The 26,995-nt window shown below is 38.2% G+C and overlaps 1 protein-coding gene across 1 annotated transcript; it reads left to right on the forward strand.

Annotated features, from left to right (window-relative positions):
- The first annotated feature begins 2,344 nt into the window (after positions 1-2,344).
- Positions 2,345-26,330, forward strand: Mex3c (mex-3 RNA binding family member C). The gene is made up of 2 exons (XM_026393795.2): positions 2,345-3,089; positions 23,366-26,330. Exons 1-2 carry the CDS (start codon positions 2,345-2,347, stop codon positions 24,589-24,591), a joined length of 1,971 nt encoding a protein of 656 aa, XP_026249580.2. The 3' UTR covers positions 24,592-26,330.
- The last annotated feature ends 665 nt before the right edge of the window (positions 26,331-26,995 follow it).

Raw genomic sequence — 26,995 nt, forward strand, 5'->3', positions numbered from 1 at the left:
TTTTAAAAAAAAAAACTATTCTACAAGTAAATGTCTAGTTACACAAGTTATTCATTGGTACAGTTTAAAAGATTCAGTACTTCTATGTTAAGACAATGTGAAATATGTATTTCAGCCAATCTCAAAAAGGGTGTACATGTAGTAAGTCAGTTAAGATTATACCTAACTGGAAAGGTAGAGAAGGAAATCCTGTTTTAGTCGACTTAATAGCATGACTTCTTTTGTAAATCCCAAACTCAAACCCTACAGTGTTCTCAACCTGTATGGCTTTTGAAAAACATGTTTAGGCCTCCAACCAAGGTGTACCAAATAACAAATATTCAGAGATACCTCTCCCTGGTCTGCACTGATCTACTTAAAAAAAAATTCTTGTTTTGATTTATAGGCAGGTTTGAGAATCTCTGCTCAAGAGCTTACTGCTAGAAATGGGTTTTTAGGGAAGCAACTTACAGGATTATGAGAGCTAGAGAAACTCTGGAGTAACAGAAAAGATTTAATGTTAGCTAAAATTCGCCAGGCCTTTAATTGTAGGAGTGCAGTAGGTTGAAGTAGGATTGTGGGCACAAAATAGAGAAACAGGAGACTATAGTACAGCCTTCTCTATACCGCTGTCTTTCTAACATCCTAGACAACTTAGAAAAATCGGTGCTAAAGTTGACTTATAAGAAACAAGTTTGATACAAGAAGATATAGCAAATAAATCCAACATAGGATTCATTCACTATATCTTCAAGAATGCAGTTTACAATTAAAAAATCAAGGTCTAGAACTAATGGTTACTGAATACATTAAGAGTGGCTAGTGCACACAGCAAATTGAATTGAGATACACTAATTGTAAAACAATGGTTTCAAAGACTTAGGAAAAAACTGTAAAGTATGCAAATTGTATATTCTTTACATGTTGTACTGGTAATATTTTAAGTGTATACATATATATTAAAACTATGTTTCTTTCTATTTTAATGGGGACACTAGAAACTACAGAATTACATTGTTGCTCTCATCATATCTCCATAAGACAATTATGGAGGTTAAGACTAACCTAGGATCTGGTACTAAAGGGAGGGGTGGGGCATTCACAGCCTAAAACAGACAGGAACATAATAAGCTTTGTTTTCAACAAGTCTTTTTTAAAATAACCGCTAGAAAGATAGCCATGTGTGAGATCACCTGGGCAATGCTGTGGGAGGAGTGTTTGGAGGAGGATACAATGAATTTCCTTTAAAAGCCCCAGAGAACTAAGGTTCAGCACTTTCGGGCTCCTGATGTAACCAACCCGCCCCACAAGGGAAGCCCGGACAGCTGGGTGGGAGGACCCAAGGGAGGAGCATTCCCAGGGCTTTGCAGGGAGGCCGAGAAGCCACGCGGCTTAGGAAACCACCCCCGCGAGTGGATAGGACACTCGCTGGCCCCTCCTTTGAAGACTCTTCTTAGGCCCTTACCCTGAAAAGGGCCATCTCTTCCTCAACGTGGGAAAACGACGCCCTCCGGGCCTACCCATGAGGTACTTCAAAGTTGTCTCCCCTAAAAGACCCGACAGGAGTGGCTTAGAGAAACGGGAAAGTGAAGCGAAGGAAGAACCCCATGTGTGCGCCAAAACTGCATGCGCCTGCGCGAAAGCCCCGCCCCACCCTCAGTTTCAATCTCTGCTTCAGCACCTCCGTCCCGCCTCCTTTTTCCCGCCCCTATCGTGTACGTCACAGAGAGTGACGTGTGAAGCGAACAATCACAGTCCCCCTTCTCCTGAGCCACAGGGAAAGGAGAGGGAGGGGAGGGGGGAGGGGAAAGGACGGAAGGAGCCAGCTTCCAGGGCTGGCTCGTCCTGGTCACCCAATCAGAGAGCTCTGGGAGGGGAGGGGCGGGGCCCGAGGAGAGGGTGGGGGGTGGGGCTAGGGAAAGGAGTGTGAAGGCTGCGGGAAGAGAGGGCGGGCTCCCAGAGATTAAAAGCAGCCAATCAGAGCGCGCCGGCTTCATTCGGAGAGCGGCGTGGGGCGTCGCCGCCGCCGCCGCGCGCGCCGGGGGCTGGTTAAGGCCATGAAACAAAAGAAACCCTGAGAGGGGAGCCGCTGCCACCTCCACCAGCCCGCCCCGCTGCCGTCCCCACCCACCCACCTAGTTACCTACCTCTGCCTCCTTCCCCTGCCCCTCCACCCCGCCCTCTCCGGTCTCCGAGCGGCCCTGGCGCTCCTCAGCCCGGGTCGCGGGCCTCGCCGCCTCCCCAGAGGAAAGGTGTTTGCGCGCTGAGCAGGGCCCGGGCCCTGTCCGCCATGGGGCTTGCCGCCCGCCGCGCCTGACCCGGCCGCCGCCGCCGCCGCCGCCGCCATTGACAGCGCGCCGCCGCGATGCCCAGCGGCAGCTCCGCGGCCCTGGCCCTGGCGGCGGCCCCGGCCCCCCTGCCGCAGCCGCCCCCGCCGCCGCCGCCGCCGCCGCTGCCGCCGCCCGCGGGCGGCCCGGAGCTCGAAGGGGACGGGCTCCTGCTGAGGGAGCGCCTGGCCGCGCTAGGCCTCGACGACCCCAGCCCAGCGGAGCCCGGCGCACCGACGCTCCGGGCCGCGGCGGCGGCGGCGGCGCAGGGCCAGGCCCGGCGGGCGGCGGGGCTGTCTCCGAAGGAGCGGGCTCCGCCCGGCCGGCCCGCAGCCTCGGAGGCGGCCGAGCTGGAACTGGAGGACGACGAGGAGGAGGGGGAGGAAGCAGAGCTGGACGGAGACCTGCTGGAGGAGGAGGAGCTGGAGGAGGCAGAGGAGGAGGACCGGCCGTCGCTGCTGTTGCTGTCGCCGCCCGCGGCCACCGCCTCCCAGACCCAGTCGATCCCGGGCGGGCCCCTGGGGTCTGTGCTGTTGCCTGGCGCCGGCTTCGATGCTCGGGAGGCCGCAGCCGCAGCGGCTGGGGTGCTCTACGGAGGGGACGATGCCCAGGGCATGATGGCGGCGATGCTGTCCCACGCCTACGGCCCCGGCGGCGGCGGGGCGGCGGCAGCAGCCCTAAACGGGGAACAGGCGGCCCTGCTCCGGAGGAAGAGCGTCAACACCACCGAGTGCGTCCCAGTGCCCAGCTCCGAGCATGTCGCCGAGATTGTCGGCCGCCAGGGTGAGTGCGGAAAGTGGGGATGTCCAGCAGGGCACGGCCCCGGGCGTGGGTGGGAGACGAAAGAAACGAGCTCGAGGCGGAAAAAGGTGGAACCCAAAGAGTCCACCGATTAGGTATCTGGGAGGATCCGAGGGGCGACGGGATGAGATGGGTCACCTTGCAAAAACCCACATCGTTCCTCTCGTTCTGATTGATAAAGTGTTGAGTTTCTCCGGCCATCCAATCCGGTGGTGTTCACTTTATTCGAGCTGTATTCGTGGAACACCAGACTGGCGTGGCACCAGAAACCTCAGTGGGGTAGTAAAAGGTAGGGTCAGGAGTTGCAGGTTCGGTGTTGTGTGCGGAGAGCTTGAGATTGCAACTTTGCGCAGCAGAGCCTCTTGTAAGAGCTCCCGACTTCCCTTCGAACAGTTTATTCAGATGAGAAATGGGCAGAAATGGAGACATGTAGAAGGAGCTTATTCAAGAGGGAAGGGATGTTTAAGTTGACCGTATCACACTCTACCCCCTTCCGCTATTCTGAAACTTAGCTTTTGAAGAGCAGCCTAACTCTTTTTATCTTAGTGTTCTCGAAGGTTATATTTTTATTCTCAAAAAGGCACATTGGCTGTCTTTTAGGACACTTTAGGGTGCACGATGAAGAAAAATTGGACAGAACGGTAATTAAGGAACTTTAGGCTTTTATGCAGTTTTCAATAAATTCTCCACTTGCCAACACACCAGTACTGCAGACAGACTCCTCCCACATTGTTCAGACAAAGGACCTATGTCTCAGATTCCAGGAGTAGATTTGTGAAGGTGGGGGAAGGGGATGCCCAGAGTACCTCCATATCCGACATTTTTAGGGAAGATTCTGTGTTCTTTAATGTAGCTTTTCCCCGCTGTACAAAAGGGTAAATATTACCTGCTGCCGCCTTATTACAATATGGTTGAGCCTTGGTTGCTATGTGTTTCTGTACTGTTAGGTTGAGAGCATTGTTGGGGTCAAATAAAGAGATGATGGCGCTGCTGCTTAAATGATCTCATCTTTCCCAAGTGGTCTAAAGTACACATAAATAAAGAGGTCTGCTGAAATGGTTTCACATATCAAGAGTTGGCTTTTCTTATCCCTAAGATTTTAATAAGAAAAAAATCTGAAATGTGAATATAGAAGAGAAAGCTTATTTCAGTCAACCTAGTTAATCAGTTTCACCTGCCTTATTTGTCTGTTTTTGGTGCTATTTAGGATAATTCAGGAGAGAACTGTTTCACCTACCTAAGATGAAATAATAACATTTCAATTTATAAATTCAGAACTAGTCCATCAGGAATGATGAGGGGTTGCTATGCATCACACTTGTATTTTGTCAGGTATTGAGTTTATGGTGATTAAGTTGAGAAAGTGAGATTGATTCAAACTTTCTGCCCGTTATCAGAAGCTAACAGTCTAATAAACAGAATGACACTAAACTAATATGAAGTTAATGGTTCTAATTCTAGTATGATGAACAAAAAGTCACCCAGGAGTGCTTTTGAGAATAGGTAAAAGCTTAACAAATGGAAGTTGAAAAAAGGCTAAGGAACAATATGAGGAAAGATGGAAGAATTATTTCTAGGTGTGATGGGCAAGTCCTGTTGAATTTGGAGATGCTTAAAATCTGTAAAAGGGGAGTGGTAGAAAAGGGCTCGCAAGGCAACTGTTGAGGACAGAATATAGAATCATGAATGCCATGCTAAGGTACCACTTAACTTGACACAAGTTGCTCCAGCATTTTTATGGTGACAGTGTAGGATAACAAAGGAAAAGAACATTTACATGCCAGTTTTATATAGCACAAGAGAATATATTTTGTAGATTTAATTTAATACAAGCTTTTGTCTTTCATATACCATACCCTTTAGTGCTGTACAATAGTCCTTAATTGTGTTAACTCTTACCTTTATGCAAAACTATTATTTAAAATTAAAGAAGATTTCAGGTTTTTATTTTGTGCCATCTATTGCATGGTTATAAATGAGCTAAATTCTTGGTTTTTCTTAGTGCTGTGGTTATTGGTTAATAAGGAAAATATAAATCTATTTGTCTTAGAACATGGAGACAAATTGCTGACTGTTCCTTTACGATTAATATTTTCCCAGAGTTGACAGTACTGTTAAAAGTATGTCATCTTCCTTTATCTTATCTTAAGGGCAGAAAGTCTTGCCCTTTTCCTGTTTTGAACCATTCAACTAGTGGATCATTGACCCCTTTGCCACCCCTACACTCCAGTAGCATGGTAATAAAACCTGTGAAGTATTTGCTCGCTCCTATGGAGAACTAAGTAACTTCTAATATTCACATCCTTTTATTAGTGCAGTAATTTCCCCCATGAGAGAATACCTGTCCTAAGTGACTTAAACAGAGCAAATCATTTCATTTTCTTGTTTGCTTTGAAGGAGCTAAATATTCATCCTTATGAATTACCAATTCCTACCATTTATTCATTACCTGAAGTCATAATTTTCTGTTTGACATCTCTTAATTGGTTTTGGAAATAATTATGTCACAGATGGAGACATTTATGACTTCAGCTCTGAAGCAAAGATTAGGACAAATGGAATTCTGAGTCACATAGACTGGCAACTCATGTAGATGGCCTCTGGTTCTAGTGTCTTCCAAAAAAACAAACCACTGATTTTGATAGTGATGAAAGTTGGCAGAGTGTTTGACCTCCTGTTTTACTCCCCAGTAGCATATGGTCTTTGTGAATGTTAAATTGGCTCTGTTTTGTTTTGTTGTTTTTTAGCTATACATCTATTGTTAATCTGATAATACTGTAAAATAAGGTCAGGAGCTAAAAAGGTTTATTGGTAATCAAAGAAGTTTTAGAATATAGACATAAAAAAGAAGTCTGACCGCATTTTAAGACCTAATTTTGTAAATTTAGAAACATCTTTGTTTTTTAAGTATAGTGCCTACAAGACCCATTGACAGTGGCTAACAGATTTAAGTCAACAGGTTTTGTTCATTTATATAGTCATTAATATCTAGTAAGGCTAAAGAGTTAAACTAGATCTCAAGATGTATTCTTAACTGCACTATAAGTAAATATTGAATGTTATAAGTTTAGTCATTTAAGGGTTAGCAACTCAGTTTTTTATTGCTACTTAAGATGTGCATCTTGTTTTCTTCTGGGACTTTAATTGATGGAGCATGTGTGTTCTCTAACCTCCTAGTCTAGAAAAGTCATCCTTAGCTTTTTTATTTACTGTGTCAAAAAAAATTGAAATATCCCCAATATCTGGATATTTGTGTATGAATTATATGTATGGTAAAACATTGCACATTATAAAACTTAAAATTTTTAAAGAACTGAGTAAAAATGAAAATAGGAATTCTTGTGTTTTTGTTTTTCCTGCACTGCAGTGGACTCCAAATTTGGATACTATAACTTTCTAGATTTTAAATTTTAAATTTATAGTAGTTTGTGTGTATAGGCTCAGGAACTATTAGGATAGTTTCAGTTGCTATCATCACTTTACAAATGGGTGTGAATCTGCTGCCTTCTTTCTGATGAACTATTCTGATTCACTAGGAAGGAAATGGGGGAAAAAATGTGATAATTCAAGGATGTAATTTTTTACCCTCTGGTTATAAGCAATCTAAAAATTATCCACAGAGTCACATATTTGAGAACTGTTGCTCTATTAGAGACTTCTATCTAGAAAGATTTCCAACAGTGTTTATAGTTTGGAATTCTGGGTAGTTCTCTACATCTCAAGTTTTCAAGGAAAGATAGCATTATTTTTAGTACTTAACATACTGCTGATTTGGTTTTTGAATTTGGTGTTTATATAAATTAAAGAATTTATGGAAAGCTTAATGCTGTTGCTTTAAACTAAATGCAAAAAAGATGTTTTACAATGTATGTTTCAATGTTAATAAATTATTGTAAACTACATTGAATTGCCTGTGACAGTCCCTGTTCAGGTATTCTGGAAAGAGCTAACAATCAGAAATAGATATACCGAATTCTGATTACTCTGTGCAAATAATTTACTTCACGGTCTTAAGCAAGTCACTGAAACTCCCTAGGCCCCAGAGACTCTCCTTTTGCAGCTAGACATAATCATATCTGCAATACTTTGAGAGACCCTAAAAAATAAGTTGACGTATATGAAACTGTAAGTGATAAACACATGTTACTTTGTTAAAGCAAATCCGAAATTAATTTGGAACCATTGTAGTTAATACTGTTTACCTTTTCTGAACTTTCACAGATAGGTTTACACATTATATTCTTATGTAATGGAACTAGAACCAATTGATGATTAAATGCATGTTAGATACTTGGAACTTTTATTATTCACAGGGACTTTGCTTGTTTTAGTCATTCAGGGACATAGGCCAGCCCAGCAGTGACCATCTCACGTGTTACTGATTTTCCTTTGTACGGGAAGATGAGAAGCCATTGCACTAGTCTTTATTAAATGTTAGACCCGGAAGTAATAATTATCATATCTGCTCGTATTACATTAATCAAAGTAAGTCATCTCGCCACACCTAATTTCAAGTGGACTATAAGGCATATTATAACAGTATGCCCACAAGGAGAGAGCCAGAATATTAGATGACTACCACAGCACTATTTTATAATCTATGGGATTGTTGTAGAATTTTAAACAATGTAATTTCCACTATTTGGAATTTGTCATTTTAAACTTGAAAATGAAATAATTTTCTTAAGATACTAAATTGAGGGGCTGGGGTTGTAGCTCAGTGGTAGAATACTTGCCTAGCATGTGTGAGGCCCTGGGTTCAATCCCCAGTACCATGTAAAACTAAATAAACAAAATAAAGGGATTGTGTTAATCTACAACTAAAAATATTTTTTAAAAAAAGATACTAAATTGATGTATTTGCAATTTTAAAAATGTTTTAAGAAGCTCCAGATAAATCATGGTTAATTTATTTTAAAATCCTATTGATTTTTAGGTGATTGATATTTTTTATTAAACTAAATACTTAAATGCCTCCCAGATGGCTTACATACCATAATTTCTGGGTTTACATTTAACTTTGCCCATGATATCATTAATTCCTATATAGAGATATGCAAAGATTGAATCTGATAGTTATACCTTTAAAATCATCTTCTGTTAAATTACCAAGCCCATCTGGGTGTGGTGGCACATGCCTGTAATCCCAGTGGCTTACAAGGCAGGAGGATCACGAGTTCAAAGCTAGCCTCAGCAAAAAAATGAGGCACTAAGCAACTCAGTGAGACCCTGTCTCTAAATAAAATACAAAATAGGGCTGGGGATGTGGCTCAGTGGTTGAGTGCCCCTGATTTCAATCCCCAGTACTTCCCCTCAAAAAAAAAAAAAAAAACCAAGGCCAGTTATACTAAATTCAGTCTAATGCTATTTAATCAGTTCAAGTCTTGATTCTATGACCAATTTTGAGGAATTTAAGTTACACTAAGTAACTGCAGAACCTCTTTTGTGCCAGTCTTTTTTAAAAATATATATTTTTTAGTTGTAGATGAGTATTTATTTTGATGTGGTGTTGAGGATCAAACCCAGTGCCTCACACATTCTAGGCAAGCGTTCTGCCACTGAGCTATAACCCCAGCCCCCTGTATTTGGAATTTAAGGGCAATTCAATTATACGTGGTTCATTGCCTTTTTGCAGTAAGTAGGAAGCTTATTTGACCTCAGTAAAGTTATATCATGGAATAATAAGACCAGGACATAAAATAATAAAGAAATTATTTAATGAAAACTGGAGATGTCATTGAAATTAAGCATAAAGATTTGGTTGTGAACATGGGGTTGGCACTGATCATAAACATTGCCCTCTCCTCTATCATTCTTCCTTCTTTTGCCTTATCCTCTTTGTGTTAGTTTCACCACTTGTTGTCTATGATTTTGGACAAATGACTAGTTTGAGCCTCAGTTTCTCCTTAATGGAGAAAACTTATTGCTATTACTTGTTCTTCTGGGTGCCTCTCTCACCTGCCTACCCCCATATTTGTCATGAGAATCAAGTTTGAGAAAATGTCATTAATATAAATTTATTATACAATTGAAAGTATATAGATGAGAAATTATATGTAAGGTAAGGTAAAATTGTTTGTGTTTGTTTGGTGTGTGTATGGGGGGGAGGGGGTTGTTTTAAAATGGGATCTCCCTGGGTTACCCAGGCTGGCCTTGAACTCCTGGGCTCAAGCAATCTTTCTGCTTCAGCCTCCCCAGTAACTGGCACACCACTGTGCCCATCTCAGAAATGTATTTTAACTGATGAATTTCTTTCATGCTCCTAACAAAATTATTTACATTTAAGTTACTGGTTTTTAAAGTTTATAGTAATTTAAAATTGGAACTCTAAGCCAAGTACACATCTGTAATCTCTGCGACTGAGGAGGTTGAGGCAGGAGGATTGCAAGTTCAAGGCCAGCCTCAGCAATTCAGCAAAGCCCTGAGCAACTTAGGTCCTCTTAAAAAAAAAAAAAAAAAAAAAAAAAAAAAAAAAAAAGCTCAGTGGTAAAGCACCCCTGGATTCAATCCCAGTACCAATTTAAAAAAAAAAAAAAAAAATGGAGCTTTGAAAATGTATTTCCTGGCAGAGATCTAAGCTTGTCTGGAAGGAAATCATTTAAAAATAATTGATTCTGTTACATGGTACCCCAAAAGACAATTCTAATATTTCTTTCTTTTCTGGGTTTATGGGGAGTTTTTTTGTTGTGTGTGTGTGTGTGTGTGTGTGTGTGTGTTTTGGCTATATGGGGAATTGAACCCAGGAGCCTTGTGCATCCTAGACAAGGTCTCTATCACTGAACTGCATACCTAGCCCTTCTTTTTTATTTTTTGAGAGAGGGTGGATTCATATTACCCAAGCTGGCCTTGAATTTGGGATGCCCCTGCCTCAGCCTTCATGGTTCTGGGATTATAGGCATGCACCATTGCACCCACAATTCTTTTAGAGGATTTGTTAACATCTTCTAAAGGGCATGAACATAATTTAAAACTCCCTAGTTAGGAAAATTGTTCTTTCACCTCTAATTTACACCCTCTTCTGGTTGTTTCATAGTTAATAGAAGGCCAAATGTGAACCTTTTCATTAAATTTCCAATCCTCTTGTTTAATATAATTAAGTGAAAAAAGGAAGGGGGAGATTTTTAGTTTGTTTTGTTCATATTCTGAAGAATACCTTCAGGGCTGGGGATGTGGCTCAAGCGGTAGCGGTAGCGCGCTCGCCTGGCATGCGTGCGGCCCGGGTTCGATCCTCAGCACCACATACCAACAAAGATGTTGTGTCCGCCGAGAACTAAAAAATAAATATTAAAAATTCTCTCTCTCTCTCTCTCTCTCCCCTCTCTCACTCTCTCTTTAAAAAAAAAAAAAAAAAAAAAAAAAGAATACCTTCAGTGAGCAAGGATTTCTTTTCTACTCTAAACATAAAGCAAGAAAAGAAGGCAGGTTGGGATGATAGTGATTTTAAGAAACATTAGTTTATAACTTTGAGCAATTCTAAGCTTCAGTTTTCTTGTGTAAAATGAGATGATCTCTCAAAGTTCTTATATTTTGAGTTCTTTCTAAAGATAGTTCCTGAAATGTAGAAATAAACCAGATTTCAAAATACCAATTTGGTTGATTTCACATCAAAGTTACTTGTTTTTTAAGTTTACAGAATTTAAAATTGGAACTCTAAGCCAAGTACACATCTGTGATCTTTGCGACTGAGGAGGTTGAGGCAGGAGGATCAAAAGTTCAAGGCCAGCCTCAGCAATTCAGCAAAGCCCTAAGCAACTTAGGCCCTCTCTCAAGGGCAGAGTTCATAATATCTTAACATGTATTTCATAACCTAAATATATTTTTTCTTTAGGAGATAGATTTTTTTAAATGTTTTCAACTTCTGTAGAAAATCAGCACATTTGACTTTTGTATTAACAAACATTTAAGTGTGTCAGACACTGTGCAGAATTGCATGTATCAGCTCATTTGATCTGTTCTTATTTCCATTGCAAAGATAAGGAAACAGGTCTGAGGAGTTATAAGCAAGTTGCCCAAGGTCTAAACCTAACATAACTAAAGACTTCAATCAATATTCCTATCTCAATGAGCAGTAGAAGGAGACACAAAATCAGCAAAGATATAGATGATTTGAACACCATCAACAACCAACAACATAAGAAAATGATTGATCATTGTCTACACATGAACATGTACAAACACTAAATCCTTTTGATGCTTGAAACTGATACAAGGTAGTAAGGGCAGAACTAGATCTTAGTCATCTTTGCATCCTTAATATCAGTTAAACTACCTAAAGTAAAGTAGACACTTGCAGTTTATTTGATTGGATTGAGTTGCTAGATTAGAGACTTTCCATTTTATTATTTACATTTTACTTTCTGTACTGTAGTAATGAGGACTTTTTCACTCCTGCCTTTAATTCCTAGCTCTGTATTTAAGGAGACAGTCCAAGTTGAGTTGTTTGGGGCTTTTAAAGGGCAGTAGATGCTACTTGGTTGAAGGCATTAAATGTCCCTATGAAAACTGATAATAAAACTAAAGTCATGTAAATGGAGCTGTTTGAAGTGCTGTCATGTGTGAGATGAACAGTATTCCTAATTAAAAATTCAGACAATTTTGGCTTTTAAAAAATTACACTTGACCCTTGACCCTAGAAAGAAAAGCTGTTAATACTATATTATACATTTAGGGGTACATTGCATCCTTAAACTATATTATTTATTATTGAAATATTGGAATAAAACAAGTCTTTTATTGGAGTTTAGCTGTTATTTATCAGACTTTGACAATAATTTTGAAATTGAGTTACTGAAAAGTGAAGGGAACTTTTGAATGGTCTAGACTGTTATAAAGGGGAAAGGACCTTATTTTATATAAAATCATTAAATAAAATGACTACCCCTTTCTAATTATAATATATCACAAACTTGAAATGATGTGCTTTTACAGGGAAATAGTATAGAGTAGTGAAAAAAGTGTGGAATTAAGACAATTTAGGTTTGAGATCTTATAAACATCTGGAAGATTTGAGCAATCCAATTAAGCTCTTTCCTGCCCTTTCTAAAGCACTGTAATCTGATGATTAAATGAAAATCTAGAAGAGAACCAGGAAGACTAAAAGTGTTCTGCATTTTTTTTTAATTTCAAAAGTAGGTCCAGTCTCCCAGATACTAGATGAGTTTACTCATCTACCACTGAGCTACATTCCCAATGAGCATTTTTAATACAGTATTTGTTTAATCGTTATAATAAATAAATGAGCGAAATATTTTAATCATAATTATTCACACATGAAGGAGAGGTGGAGGTTAGTTGACCTGCTTACATTGACCAAACTGGTTTGCCATAGTCTATTTAGTCTTGAGTTCTTAATCATTATTCTGCCAACCCTTTGTGAAAGAAAGAATAAATGGATATATTCATTTGAAATATGGTAGTGTGTGATTGTCTCAAGTACATTTTAAACTTCAGAGAGAAAAAGATAACTATGTATTTCTTAAAAGAGGGACTTGATCCAAAAAGGTCAGCATTAGAAAAGGCCTGGAAGTTGACTGACCTGATATGCAAACAGCAGGTTACTAGGCATTGATTACAACCCAATTCTGCAGATAGTTTCCTTTAAACTTGTAGTTCTTGTAGTTTCCTTTGAACTGGGCCTTAAAGGATTCATTTAAGAAGTCTATTCCCATGTTTTTATTATTCTTTATTTCCATAGAGCCTCTCCCTTTCTCTCCCCCCCCCCCCACACACACACAGATTTTTTGCTTTGCTAAATGACCAAGTGACCTTTTTGTTACTGAGGTAACTTGGGGAGGAAAGAGTATGCAAGGAAGGTTTTCTAAGGCTATTTAAGAAAATAATCTGAGCAGAGAGAGAATAGATAAGACATGCTTAGGAGATGATGAAGTTTGGGAGAAGGTAGTTTTTTGTTTTGTTTTGTTTTGTTTTGTTTTAAATCAGACCAAGGAGTTCAGTTTTCTTGAAGGTAAAAAGATCCATTCAAGTTTTGACTCCCTTCTCTTCATTTTTACTAAAGAATGTATGTAATGATTTCCAAGTAGGATCCTTTTCTCTTCAAAACAGGTGTGAGGGGCAGATTTTTGAAGACAGGTATAACAAAAGGACTACCAAAAAGTGAAAATGTACATACAGTTTGTTGTTTCTACAGTGTTAGGGATCCAACCCAGGAGCAACTAAACTTTCTAAAGCAAGCACTGGACCACTGAGCTACAGCCACATCTCTATAGTACAGTTGTGATGTTTGTATTTGTGTTTTCTTAAATCACTATGTATAAATAAGAGTGAGTGTGTGTGTGTGTGTGTATAATTTATGGAGTAAATGGAAACTACAATAAGGTGTGTATGTTTTAGTCAGTTTTTTCACTGCTGTGAATAAAGGACCTGAACAGCACAATTGTAGAGTAGGAAAGGTTTATTTGAGGGCTCACGGTTTCAGAGGTCTTAGTCCATAGAAGGCCAGCTCCATTCCTTGGTGCTCATGGTGGAAGAGTGTGGCGGAGGGAAGCGGAATCAGAGAGACTCCACTCACTAGATACAAATATATATAGCCATGCCCCAATTCCCACCTCTTCCAGCCACACCCTACCACCCACTTAATCCCTTTAGGGATTAATTCACTGAATAGGTTAAGGCTGTAACCCAGTCATTTCTCCTCCAAACTTTCTTGCATTGTCTGACACATGAGCTTTGGGGGAACACCTCACATTCAAACCATAACTCTGTGTGTGTGTAAAATTTATGGAGTAAATGGAAACTTCAATAGTTCCATTTCTGAGAAATTTCCTTGTCAAAAATCAACAGTATAAGAACTTGAAATAAATATACTAGATGTTAGAACTGAACAGTATTATGTATACATGGCTTCTATCTTGCATACTCTCTTTCATTCTCTTAGCATTTTTCTACTGATTATTATTATGGCCATTCAGGTAAGTCTCTCTGCCTTCAGTCTGTGAACATTAACTGATATATTCCCATCAGTCTAACATGCACATCTGATATGTTCCTCCTCTACACAAAATTCTTTGCACCTACAAAGTTATTTCCCTTATCTGGCATTGAAGACTTCTGCCTTATCCCCATTCTGCCAGCTTTCACAATACTGACCCACTATGCCATTCTGAACCTTCATTGCCTGCTTTTGACCTGTAGTTCTTTTACTCTCCTAGAATTTCCACCTGGCAAAAATCACTTTTTTCAGGCCTCAGTTCAAATTCTTCTGAAGCCTTCTTTCATTTGCTATAAGCGGTAAAGCCTTCTCCTTTGTATGTTCCCACTACCTTGTATGCCTGCTTTTATTAAAGCAATTATCTTATATCGGTATTGCTTGCATGACTGTTTTCTTTCTAGACTGTGAGCTTCTTGAGGTCAGAAATATTTATAACTCCTTACACTATCTGAAAGTAGCATCTGTACCTTTAGAGGGGAAGTTTAACATTTGTATGGATAAAAAGCATTAGGTTGAACTTTATCTCATAATTGGTAAAATGCTCTTGAGCACCAAGAAGGAGTGATTTAGCTATGAATACCTAGGCAAAGCCCCTAGGATAAAGGAGAAAACAGCTTCTGCTTATTTTCCACCAAACCACTCACTTCTCAACATAAACACAGTTAAACCTTATAAAAGTCCTTCTCAACACCTAGCTTATAGTATTCTTCTTTTCTTCCTATTTAATTTATAACTCTTGTGTGGGGAGTCTACTAGGGATTGAATCCAGGGGTGCTTTAGCACTGAGTTATATCCCCAGACCTTTTTTTATTTCGATGTAGGGTCTTATTAAATTGCCAAGTCTCACCTTGAATTTGGGATCATCCTCCCTCAGCCTCCTAAATTGCTGGGATTACAGGTGTGTGTCACCATACCTGGCTTAACTTTTACCTCTATCCCTTCACCCTGTTTCATTGTTTTGTGATTCCACACACCTCTCCCTGACTGTATTTTATGTCTGTTCTCTGCGCAGGCCATTCACTCCTGAATTAGGATTCAAAATTTCATGACCAAATACTTTATTTCTTTAAAAAGCTGGGTACTTGAATATGAAGACACGAATCAGTGTGAACATACTTTATATACAAACAGATGAAAAATTGTGCTCTCTATGTGTAATAAGAATTGTAATGCATTCTGCTATCATGTATTTTTTAAAATTAATTTAAAAACAAAAAAAAAGCTTGGGTACTTGGAAGAAAGGGGAGAAATTGAAAGAAAGGAAAGGGATAATGTGAAGGCAGAAAATTTCTATCTAACTATGAAAATATCAAAGGATTGTTTTAAGTGTTTATTCAAATGTAATTAAGATTATGGACCTTTTGCTATTTGGAGTGTGTCTCAAATCATCTGGTGGATCCACATGAGTATGTAAAAGCAGAAAACTTTTCCCAGCTGGGTTTGAGATATGAGGAGGGGAGCTATATTCTTGAAATAATAAATTTGGTAATTGAAGCCACTTAGTGACTTGGTATGACAACATAAAACAAAAGCAGGTAATAAGCAAATTAAAGGATAGAAAAAAAAAATCTGGACTGGCAATTCTAGATTTGGTATAACATGTTATTAATATAATATTTGATGTTAAGCTACTGCTTAATATTGAATATTTCTGATTGAAAGCCTTCTAGAATATCCTATAGGGTACTGAATAAGAATATAAGACAAATAACATTTTTTTCTCAGCTCCCTTAAGGCAGTGGTTGTGGAATTCTTAAAGGCTTAAGAACCATGTAGTAGTTTTTTGTTGCTCCATAAGAGTTACCATAAATTTTAGTGGCTTAAAACAACACAGATTTATTATCTCAGTTTCTGTATGTCAGCAGTCTAGACATGGTGTGTCTGAATTCTTTATTCAGGGTCTCAATGGGCTGAAATCAAAATATTGATCAGGACTACATTCTCATCTAGGTGTTCATGTCTCACGCAAGCTCACTTATTGACAGAATTCATTTCTTCAGGATTGGAGAATGCAGGCCTCCATTTTCCTTCTAATTCTCAGCTCCTAGAGGCCACTGCCATGAGGTCACCATAGGCAATTCACCACAGATTGTTTACTTTCTCCCCCCTTAGCCAGAGCACATCTCTGAACCTCCTCCTGAGCAGACAAAACAAACAAACAAAACTTTTAAAGGGCTCATGCTTAAGTCAAACCCACCAAGAAAATCTGGATAACCTCCCTGTTTTAAGGTGAACTGACTTGGATCATAATTACATCTACAACATCCCTTTCCAAGGATACATAGACTGTAATTGACTGAAAGTATGTATATACCAGAAATGAGGGTAAGGGGGCATTTAGAATTCTGCCTGCCATATCTACTGAAGGGACTGTATCTTTTTAAAGGATTTTATAGTGGATGATATATAGCTCCTTGGATTTTTTTGCCTAAGTATAAATTCAGTTTATCATGTAATGCCCTTTCTTCTGGAAAGTGGGAACAAATGGTAAAGATAGGCCATGTGGTCTTTTTGCCAACACCTAAGTGAATCAGTTTTAAGAATTAGAATAAAAACAAAAACAACTTGGAAAACCTTGCTGTGAGGATCCAAGTCTTGTTTCAGATAGCTTGGAAAAGTTGTTGTTTTTTTTTGTTTTGTTTTAATTTTCACTATTATTAATGTCTAGGCTCTCTGGCCTCCAAAAGATACTTTAGGTGACCACAGAGCAAATCTATATAGTATTACCATTTTCAGCTGTATCAAATTCCATCTGCAAAATCCTATATCTTTAACATATGTTCTCAACAACTCGCACTTCACTACACTGGTTTGTATGTTGCAAGAACATTATATGTTTCATTGAACTATAGAAAATGGTCTTTAAGGTGGTCTAAGATAAATCTAGTCTAGAGGTTTTAAATTTTAGTGGTTGGAACCCACAGAAAAAGTAACATTTTATATTGAAGCTCATTGTATACATATTTCAGTGAAACATTTGAAACCCATTGGGGTTTTTTTCTTTTTTATGTTGATTGTAAAACACAAAGTTAATATTGCAACTCATAGTTTCAAAAACACCAAAGACAATTACATTTCAGTTCCTTTTCTTCCTTTTAACTCTCCTCCCACCAACAAAAGGGCCTTCCTCTTAGGTTGTTAAGGCTGAAAGATGCTCTACACCCCAGAGAAGGAAGGCAGGATTCTTTGCTATAGTAGGTAGGGAAAATATCAGAGTTCTCTGGCTGCAGCTAAAGAGGTTTGCCTCTGCAACAGTGATTTAGAAAGAGGAAGTGGGTTCCTATACCAGCAAGTTGGAGACTTTTTATTTGGGGATTTCCCCCCCCAAAATTAAGGTAAAATTATACCTATGCAATTTGTTGATGTTACTCTAGTCCTTGACCTCTGAACCACTGGTTTAGATTCCTGTCTTTTGACAAACTTGAATACAACTTGCCATGTTAGTTTTTGTCTATAACTATAAGAACACAAGTGTTAGTCCTTACATTTTAAAGTTACAGAACCTTGTTCAACTTTCAGATTATGGAATCATTTATCCTGCTGTTCATGTAATATAAAATAATCTAAATAATACCAACTAAAAGTCTAATTAGTATGACTAGTAAAAGTATCATTTGTTTTACTTTTCTTAATCACATTTTTTTAAAAGATTATATATTTGTATTGAGTATACAGTGAAAACTGTTTCCTCCTTGCCCTATCCCTCTCATTGAACCAATTTTACAAATATATAATAGTCTGTATTATAACTCTGCTAGCTTCATGCTAATCTAAACAATAAGTAGATAATATAATACAAAGGGTATTCTGTACCTGTGCCAACATTTCTACAAATGGGATTGTAGAGGCATAAGATAATTTTGATAGATACTGCAAACAGCCCTCCAGAGAAAGCAGTTCATGCTATGAACAGCTAAATAAGAGTGCCATTTTCCCCATTCTTACTCCAGTGTTATAATGTTTCTGGTATTTGAAAATCTCATGGATAGAAAATTATAGCTCAATTCCTATGGAAATAATTCCTATGGAATTTCCATCTTCAAAGCCACTTCTTTGCTTTCTTTGCACTATTTTAGCTGTTTTTCTCTTAGGTTTTTAATGTTTTGATATGTAAGGGAGGGAATAGGAGGAGAGAAATTAGCCATTTGTGAGTTAAATTGTGAATATTTTTTTTAACTATGGTTTTTCTGACTTGCCATCAACTAATTTTTTTAAAGCCTGCTCTAATTTTTGATTTATCAGTCCTTTTATGGCTTATGAGTTTTGTGTAACTCTGAGATTAAAAATTCTTGCATTATTTTTAAAAATATCTTTGCATTTTCAACCAAATTCAATCTAATATACTTTTTTTAAAAAAATTCTTACCATCTCCATCCATAAGATTAAAATAGATTCTCATTTAGTTTGTGTCACTCTTTTTTATTTAAAATTTTTTTATTTGTTCTTTTTAGACATACATGACAGTAGAGTGTATTTTGACATTATACATACATGGAATATAACTTCCCATTCATGAGGTTGTACATGATGTGGTAACAATGGTCATGTATTCTTATATGAACACAGGAGAATAATGTCCGATTCATTTTACTGTCTTTCCTATTTCACCCCCTCCCTTCCCCTAATCTCCACACACCCTCCCCTCCATTATGTGTTAGCATCTGCCTGTTAAAGAGAACATTCATGGCCTTTGGTTTTGGGGGATTGGTTTATTTCACTTTATATTCTGATAGTCATTTACCTGCAAATACCATAATTTCATTCTTCTTTATGGCTGAGTAATATTCCATTGTGTCCGTATACCACATTTTCTTAATCCATTCATCTATTGAAAGGCACCTGGATTGGTTCCATAGCTTAGCTGTTAGGAATTGGGCTGCTATAAACATTGATGTGGCTGTATCACTATAGTATGCTGATTTTAAATCATTTGGATATATACTGAGGAGTGGGATAACTGGTCAAATGATGGTTCCATTCCAAGTTTTCTGAGGAATCTCCATACTGCTTTCTAGAGCGGTTGCACCAATTTGCAGTCCCACCAGCAATGTATGAGTGTACCTTTTTCCCTACATCCTCGAGGTTGTGTCACCCTTTTATAAACTCCACTGTTTAAGTAGTTCCTAACTTTATAGTGTATTCATATTCTAGGAATCATCTGTTATTTGGTTGGAAGTCAGAATATAACTGTCCTATAGAAACAAGTGTTAGGATGAAACAAGTGTGAAGTTTCCAACAATCCTAATCTGATTTTTCAGGTACTTTGGTAAAACTCATAAAATTTAAGGAAAAAAAAAACAGTACTTTCCTCTGTTTTTAATTGGCAATCGCTTAAAAAGGGTTGGCTTTGCTATCTTTCACTTATATATTTCTCCTGATGTACAAAACCTAACCACATGACCCTTTTAGATGATATAGACCTTTCTCCACATCTTAGAAGTGATTTAAGTTCAAAATATTCATCTTTTCTTTTTCCAATGAACTGTGTATTGAACACCTATTTTTAGTAACAGCCATATAGGCAAGATATTGTTCTGTGTACCTTTAACCATATTTCCTCTGTTAATAATATACCTATGAAGCATTAAATAGAAATATTCTACAGTGTAACTGACAGTTCCTTAATAGTCTCAGAAGTTGTTTAGAGAGGTTTCTTAGTTTAACTTTCCACAAGTAAAGGTTAAAATTAAAAGGGGCCAATCCTAGAACCTTAGACTAACTTGCCCTTTGTCCTCAGTAGAATTTGCCCAGTATTTTTCTGCAAGATGATCAGGACTGTTGTTAGGAATGTGACTAACAGATAGCTTTCTTGCCTTGTCAACTTGTTGCCCAGAATATAAACTCATATAACTGAATAAAGGCTGTAACTTCTTGAGTCGTATGCATATTTATACTTATTTCAGATTTTGGATTGAACCCAGGGGTGTTCTACCACTGAACTGTATCACCAGACCTTTTTTAACTGCTAAATTGCCCCAACTGTCTTCAAATTTGAAATCATCCTGCCTTAGCCTCCCAAATCACTGGGATTCAGATGTATGCCACTGCACCCAGCTTCTTTCAGATTTTCTTAAGACATCTATAAATCACAGATTAGCCAGTGGAATATGATTTTAATTCTTAGTCTCAAGCAATATCTATTGTGCTAAGTGTTTTGCCTATGTTAATGATAAAATATGAAAAATTTGTTGCTCTGATCTTCCAGCTCATATTCTGTTATAGAGCAAAAGCAGAGTATAATATACACCTAAAAGTTATGCCACCCTTTTTTAAACTCTCTGTGGTTTAGCCAGGCGTAGGGGTTCATGCCTGAAATCCCAGCTACTAGGGAGACTGAGGCAGGAATAATACAAGTTTTATGTCAGTCTGGGCAATTTAGTGAGACCCTGTCTCAAATTTAAAAATAAAAAGGGGCTGGGGATGTAGCTCATTGGTAGAGTGCTCTGGAGTTCAATCCCCCATACAAAAAAAAAAAAAAAAACAAAACTTCCTGTAGTTCATTATAGATGTAAACTTACAGTAGCATTCTGTAATAAGTTTTCACATTTACAGTAGCATAAATTTGATTTACTGTTTCTTGGAGAACCCCCCCAAGCCACCCTCTCCCTTAGCCTTTTATACCTCATTCAGTTCCTATGCTAAGTGCTTTTTGTGCAGTTTTGCATTTGGCCGTTTCCCCCAGAGTCTTCTCAAAGGAATATGACCTTAACATTACAACATCTCTAACCTTGATATACTATGTTTCTTACTTCTTTAACTAGCAACTCAGTCTTCAGTTCCCCTTTTCTGAAGCTAGCTTTGTAGCCAATGATGAGATTTTTGAAAGTATAATAAAATGAAGGAAAATTAAGACACTTGGGAAAGCTCTTTGAAGGAAGAGAGGCATCATCTTGATGTCTCTTTGGTGATGCTTCCACGTGTATTTCTGTTTTCAAAGGACCACACAGTGTTTGCATGATAATATACCTAGGATCCAGCAGTGAAAAGCCAGCCATTTCTTTATAAGTTCCACAGTTTGTTAGAGAGAGGAACAGAATCTTCGTTTGTAGTTGAGATCTAGATGTGCAAGAGTAGGTGGCATAAAGTTGTTCTTGACTGTGCTAAATTGAAATTAGCATAATCAACTCCCTTCAATAAGATTGGATTAATGATGGGCATGGTGACTCACCTGTAATCCCAGCAGTTTGGGAGGCTGAGGCAGGAGGATCACGAGTTCAATACCAGCCTCAGCAACAGTAAGGCGCTAAGCAACTCAATGAGACCCTGTCTCTGAATAAAATATAAAATAGGGCTGGGGATGTGGCTTAATGGTTGAATGCCCCTGAGTTCAATGCCTGGTACAAAAAAAAAAAAAGCTTAGATCCAATGCAATGTGGTAAGAAAGGCCCACTGTCTTTATATAGAAGAACAGTGACAAATGTTTCATGGCAGTCTTGTGGTATACATGGATATTCAACTGCCCAGTGCTTTTGGAATTCTGAGAAAAGTCATATCAGTCAGTCCTGGGAGAGGCTAAACTTCATAGAGGATGAGGTATCTATACCAAAACCTGATTAACAGGAGTTAAGCAAACAGAGCTAGGAGTAAAAAGGCAAAGAAAGATTCCAGGCATGGAAATGAGGGAACATGGATGTACCATGACTGAGCCTAAATTCAACTGGTTGGAGCAGAAGTGAGATGACCTGCTAGCCATGAATATGGGCTGAAACATACTGAAGAGTGTAAGGATTGAGGAAAGGGTAAAAGAGAGTGGTGAAAGATGAAGTTAGAGGCATTCAGATATAAGCTAAAGAGGGGCCTTGTAGGCCATATTATTATTAATTTTTCAGGGGCAAAGAACAGAAAGGAAGATTTAAGAAAAAGACCTGCCCAAATTGTGTTCCTTGTCTTCAATAGCACTTAGCTTATGTTAAGATCTTTGAAAAGTATAACCCCAAAGTTTTATGCCTTAGTTGTGTTTTTGACATTGGTTATAGTTTAAAGCCCTGTAATCTGACATTGGTGCTGATAATCAATGGTTATTCAAATTAAGTTGGCTAAAGTCAGGAATTATGAAAAGTTATGCATATGTGTCTTCAGTATTATTTAATACCCTTAGGATTTGAAACCAAGGCCTTTTCCATTTGGCTCTACCAATCAGAGTAGCCCTTCCTTAATAAAACCACATTCAATACTCATATTTCATATAGTCTCAAGTATCTGTTTCTTATGAATGGATCAAGAACTTTATGGTTGATGCTGAATCATTCTATATTACTTTTTTTTTCTTTATCCCCGGGCTTTTATGGTTGTCTCGCACATATGAAACTCAACGTCAGCTCCCACCCCCAAGATACTTACCTTTATTGGAATTTTCAAAAACAGTCCACTCAGTTTTCATAGAAATACAATATTAGTTTCATATTTATATCTCACTAGTATATGTAATTAAGATAAACAATTTAGATAATTTAATTACTAGCATGAGTACAGCTAGCATAACCCAGATGGGAGTAAACTGATTGAGCCTGGAATTCAACTGGTGAGGGCAGAAGTGAAATGACCTGCTAGCCATGAGTATTCAGTAGTCATCAATTGAGTTTTAGAAAGGAGAGAGTAATAGTAAGACCATTAATTTTGAAATCAGGCTGAGTTTAATTGGCTCTACTACTTACTAGTTGTGTAAACAACACATATAACAACACAACAACAACTTATATGATTTTTCTGAGCTTCAATTTAGCTTCCTTAGCAGTTAAAATTTGAGTATAATAATCTGGTTCTTAGAAGTAAAAGGAGTAATAGTCTGGTTCATAGAGTTATTATATAGATTAAATGAGACAATTAATGTTAAATGTCTCACCTGCACATTAATGTTTTTTGCCACTATCACCCTACAATGTAGTAAATTATTAGTGTTCTGAAAATCAAACCCTCGGTATAGCTTATCTATATAGAAAACTTCATGCATCATTTGCAGTGACTAATGACAAGAGGAAGTAGACAATGAGACTGACTTCTGAGTTACAGCCTTCCAGTAGAGGTACCATCTCTGCCCAAATGAAGACCACCAGATAAGTACACCTCCAGATATAGGAGCACTAGTAGAATGAGGAAAGTTTTGTCATTTAGTGATGTTTTTATGGCAAAGAGCAAACTCTAAAACTTTTGAAAACAAAAACTGCCCATTGGCAGACATTTAGTTTGAAAGCACTCTCTGTGATTTGTATTTATAAATATCTTTGAAATCAATAAAAAGATGATCAAAAAAATTTAATCAAATATCTTTGAAGTCAGTATTGACTTTTGTGAAATGTTTTCTTTCAAACAGGTTGTAAAATTAAAGCACTGAGAGCCAAGACAAACACATATATCAAGACACCTGTTCGTGGTGAAGAGCCCATTTTTGTTGTCACTGGACGGAAAGAAGATGTTGCCATGGCCAAAAGAGAAATCCTCTCAGCTGCAGAGCACTTCTCCATGATCCGTGCATCTCGAAACAAAAATGGCCCTACCCTGGGAGGGTTGTCATGTAGCCCTAATCTGCCCGGTCAAACCACCGTCCAAGTCAGGGTCCCCTATCGTGTGGTGGGATTAGTGGTTGGACCCAAAGGAGCAACGATTAAAAGAATTCAGCAGCAGACCCACACGTATATAGTAACTCCAAGCAGAGATAAGGAGCCTGTCTTTGAAGTGACAGGGATGCCTGAAAATGTTGACCGAGCCCGGGAAGAAATAGAAATGCATATTGCCATGCGTACAGGAAACTATATAGAGCTCAATGAAGAGAATGATTTCCATTACAATGGTACTGATGTCAGCTTTGAAGGTGGCACTCTTGGCTCTGCGTGGCTCTCCTCCAATCCAGTTCCTCCTAGCCGCGCAAGAATGATATCCAATTATCGAAATGATAGTTCCAGTTCTCTAGGAAGTGGTTCCACAGATTCCTACTTTGGAAGCAATAGGCTGGCTGACTTTAGTCCAACAAGCCCCTTTAGCACAGGAAACTTTTGGTTTGGAGATACACTACCATCTGTAGGCTCAGAAGATCTTGCAGTTGACTCTCCTGCCTTTGACTCTTTACCAACATCAGCTCAAACTATCTGGACTCCATTTGAACCAGTTAACCCACTCTCTGGGTTTGGGAGTGATCCTTCTGGTAACATGAAGACTCAGCGTAGAGGAAGTCAGCCATCTACTCCTCGTCTGTCTCCTACATTTCCTGAGAGCATAGAACACCCACTTGCTCGGAGGGTTAGGAGCGACCCACCTAGCACAGGCAACCATGTTGGCCTTCCAATATACATCCCTGCTTTTTCTAATGGTACCAATAGTTACTCCTCTTCCAACGGTGGTTCCACCTCTAGCTCACCTCCAGAATCAAGAAGAAAGCACGACTGTGTGATTTGCTTTGAGAATGAAGTTATTGCTGCCCTAGTTCCATGTGGCCACAACCTCTTCTGCATGGAATGTGCCAACAAGATCTGTGAAAAGAGAACGCCATCATGTCCAGTTTGCCAGACAGCTGTTACTCAGGCAATCCAAATTCACTCTTAACTATATATATATACATAAATACTATATCTCTATATGGACTCGTAAAGGCATGGGTATAATGGTACCCCCAGTAAACTTCCTAATGAATTCTTATGACTGTTATCAGGCTTTATTGGGATTAGGCTAAAGTTGTTAGTAAACTTATAAAAGGCTGCTATGGTAACACTAAACCTAAGTGGTCTCTTGTCTATTAGTTTGGTTTGAATTATTAATACTATCCTGTAGACCCAGAGACATAGCTTGTGTAAGAATTGCAAAAGCTGAAGTTCACCTTGGCTGAGCGAAGATCATAGGTTGTGTGACCTATGAGAAAAGGGTATACATCTGAGATTCCAAACAGTGGGTCCCAAAGCCTAACCACATTAAGAGTTTATGGAGGGTACTTGGCATTACAGATGACTCAGACACTTCCAGTGCTGCCTTCTTTACACTGCCAGTTTTGACAAAACAGGTTTGTTTGTTTTTTATTTCTCAACAACTTATGCCTAACTCTGCAGGATTGCAAGTAACTTTTTAATGCATTGTGATTACTTATTGGTAATAATAGGGCTGATGGCAGTTTACTAGATCACTGGTTATAATTTGGGACAAAAACTGCTACATTGACCTTCATCTCGCCCAGAGTGCTCAAGGCTGGTATGATCAATGGATCAGGAATGCAATTGTCTCTATTGTGAATTCCTACCCATAGCCTCCTTTAGTGAATGTGGAAATGGCCACCATTTCAGGAAGGGCTTTGGGATGCATCTACATTGGCTGATAATTGAGGATGCGAACATTCCATTCATTAGTCTGATCAAGCTATTGATTAATTTTTAGACTAGATCAAAATGTGAAACATTTTATGTTCAATCCATATTTGTCTTGCACATTATAAATATATTTTTATTTTTTAGTAATGTAGGGGATAGGGAGGGAGATAATAATGCCCTTGGCATAACTCACGAAAGCAGCTGTGACGACCTCCAATCAGTTTACTTCATTTCAAAACTATTTCCAATCACAAGGAAAGATTTCTTTAAAATACACTTGTACATTTCACCTATGGATGTCTATAACTTCATCCTCGATATGTTCCCAAATCTGTGCTGGCATTGAAAGGACAAAACATTATACTGGTGGGTTTTTCTACTAATTATTTTTTGAAGCGTTATTTTCCCAACACAAAAGAACTTTTTTTCTCAGTATAACAAAAATGAAATCCTATGTGTATTCAATAGTAAATAGACAAATTTTATTTTTTATTTCCACTTGAAGAGTTACATTTCGTATAAAAGTTTACAAATAACGGTTTTTATTTTGATTTTTTCAGTATAAAAAAGTTGCCTTGATGGCATATTATGATGTAATGCTAATTGCTTGTAGGATAGTTAAATGTCAGTATTGAAACCTAATCTCTAGCTGCCGTCTTGTAGATATGAACGAATGTTCACCAAGCATGTATTTTGTATTTTGTTGCATTGTACACTGCAACTAATAAGCCAAGGAATCGACATATATTAGGTGCGTGTACTGTTTCTAAAAAACACAAACTAAGAATGATAAATTATCAATATAGTTTAGTATTTGCTAATTTTACTACACTCTTTTGTTATGTATATGTAGGGAAGTCATAGGGATTATAAATTCAATTTGAGTAAAGTTTAAAACCATATATTTTATGATAAAGGGCCTTTAACTTAAGATGGCCAAAGCACTGATATTATATATTTGCTGTAAAGAGAATTATAAGAGTTTTATTTTTCTGATATTAAAAGTTACTTAATAAAGACTTGTTTCCATTAACTTGAATGTATTCTCCTTGGTGTTTTTTATTTAATCATTAGCAGTTTATCTTAGATGAAGAGAGGTACTTAAAATTGAAAATTTCCTCTTACCAAGTTTCTCCATTCTCTAACACATGCTCTTCATTCTTGTAACTGATTTTTTAGTATGCACTTGGTGTTGAACATGTCGCCCTTGTCTAGTCCATGTTTAGCTTTTTTTATTAAATGATTGTTATAGTGAATTGAATATTTGCCAGTTTTAAATTTAATCACATATTTGTGTAGGATTCTACTGTGTATATCCTTTGTTTACAAAATTTTGTCTTTTTTACTACCAAATCTGTAAAACTATTTTTTTCTAATATGGGAGTACAAGTCTTAAATTTTCAGTTTAAATCTGCCTTCTAGGTTTGGTGATAGACAAAAATATTATTCCATCTATGAAATTGATTTGAGTCTAATTGGAGTAAATAGTTGCCATTTGGTTAAAAAGAAATTTCTAAGATCTTTTGTAAAGAAATTAAATTTCTGTTCACTCAGTAACTTACAAGTACCACACAGCCATCAAAAGTATTTTCATTGTAGATTTTGGACATATTCTTAGGCTGTACTAGAGACTGGAGTATATAGATTCAATG

Source organism: Urocitellus parryii, chromosome 13 (genome assembly GCF_045843805.1).
Source record: "Urocitellus parryii isolate mUroPar1 chromosome 13, mUroPar1.hap1, whole genome shotgun sequence".
Lineage (NCBI taxonomy): Eukaryota > Metazoa > Chordata > Mammalia > Rodentia > Sciuridae > Urocitellus > Urocitellus parryii.